Genomic DNA, 1164 nt, shown 5'->3' on the forward strand with positions numbered 1-1164 from the left:
CAATGTTATGATTGTATGGAGGCTGAGCACAGTATCCTTATGCACCCGTTTCACTTCTAGTTTGTTCAGGAAAAACATAGATAATGGATCTCTACAAATTCGGGTAGAGCAGTTTGGTAGCTCGCTAGGCTCATAACCTTGAGGTCACGAGTTCAAATCATGTCTCCGCAAAAGAAAACGTTGTCACTTTTGAGCACAAAGTAACAAATGGTCACTTTCAGAAGCAGAGTTGAGCCGACAAAAAATGAAGAGTACATTCTTGGGCTAACAAGAAATTTTCCATGAGCACAGTGAGATCAAAGAGCAGAAAATTGATGCAGTCCTCAAATAGTTTATTTGATTACTCTTTAAGAATAATCATCCATAATATCAATTGAACCTCCCAAAGAACAGAGCAACTGACTTATTTGCAACAAGTTGTTCACTCAGAGTCACTTTTAACTTATACAACTTGAAAATCAACAGTCGAGAACAACACAAACCGCTTAAATATTTAAAACAGATTACAAAATGAATTATCTCTTGATAGAGTGGGGACATGATACAATATCAAGATATTATGAAATAGTTGGGGAATATAGAAACATTACTCCAACATTAACGCCTATCGCCAGCTACTGATTCGGCAGAGAAGAGATACTTCACTCGTGATAGAACAGAATCATGGGCAGGATCATATGGATGATCCTTTGAAGGGATCTCCAAAATGGCTGGAATTGGTTTGTTGTAACTATCAACCAAAAATCTTATCATGTTGGCCACCTGAAAATGATAAACCAAAAGGAATAAATTGAGTGAAATGCCAATTAACTCTACTTTGGACCCTTACTTTCGGTGAGTCTTCAATTAAACAAAATGGAGACCATTAGTCCCCCCAGACTTAAAACTCCAGCCTAATAATTTAAAGTTCTTGCGGTAGATAGCGAAACTCCTCCACCATATTACAACGTCTTAGTTGGATTTACTTAGTAGATTGAAATTGAACTGGAGTACAACAAAAGTAAAAGATGCATTTTGACTGCAACCCACAATCTTTAGTTTATCTAAAAACAATAATACTTCTAATGACAGATAAGAAACAGTAAGTGCTACACTCATGTAGTTACTAAACTGGGTTCAGCTAAGTTTGATTCGACCGGGAGATTGGGGGGGGGGGGAATTGAC

The 1164-nt window shown here is 37.3% G+C and overlaps 1 protein-coding gene across 4 annotated transcripts in view; it reads right to left on the reverse strand.

Annotated features, from left to right (window-relative positions):
- Positions 1-311: 311 nt before the first annotated feature.
- LOC102603935 (V-type proton ATPase subunit F) overlaps positions 312-1164 on the reverse strand; it is a 6406-nt gene continuing 5553 nt past the window's right edge. For all 4 annotated transcript variants that reach the window (XM_006364931.2, XM_006364932.2, XM_006364933.2 and 1 more), the window contains exon 5: positions 312-762. In XM_006364931.2, coding sequence (XP_006364993.1) covers positions 598-762 — 165 coding nt within the window. In that variant the 3' untranslated portion in view covers positions 312-597. The remainder of the gene's footprint in view (positions 763-1164) is intronic.

This window comes from Solanum tuberosum, unplaced genomic scaffold (assembly GCF_000226075.1).
Source record: "Solanum tuberosum cultivar DM 1-3 516 R44 unplaced genomic scaffold, SolTub_3.0 scf00528, whole genome shotgun sequence".
In the NCBI taxonomy this organism is placed as follows: Eukaryota; Viridiplantae; Streptophyta; class Magnoliopsida; order Solanales; family Solanaceae; genus Solanum; species Solanum tuberosum.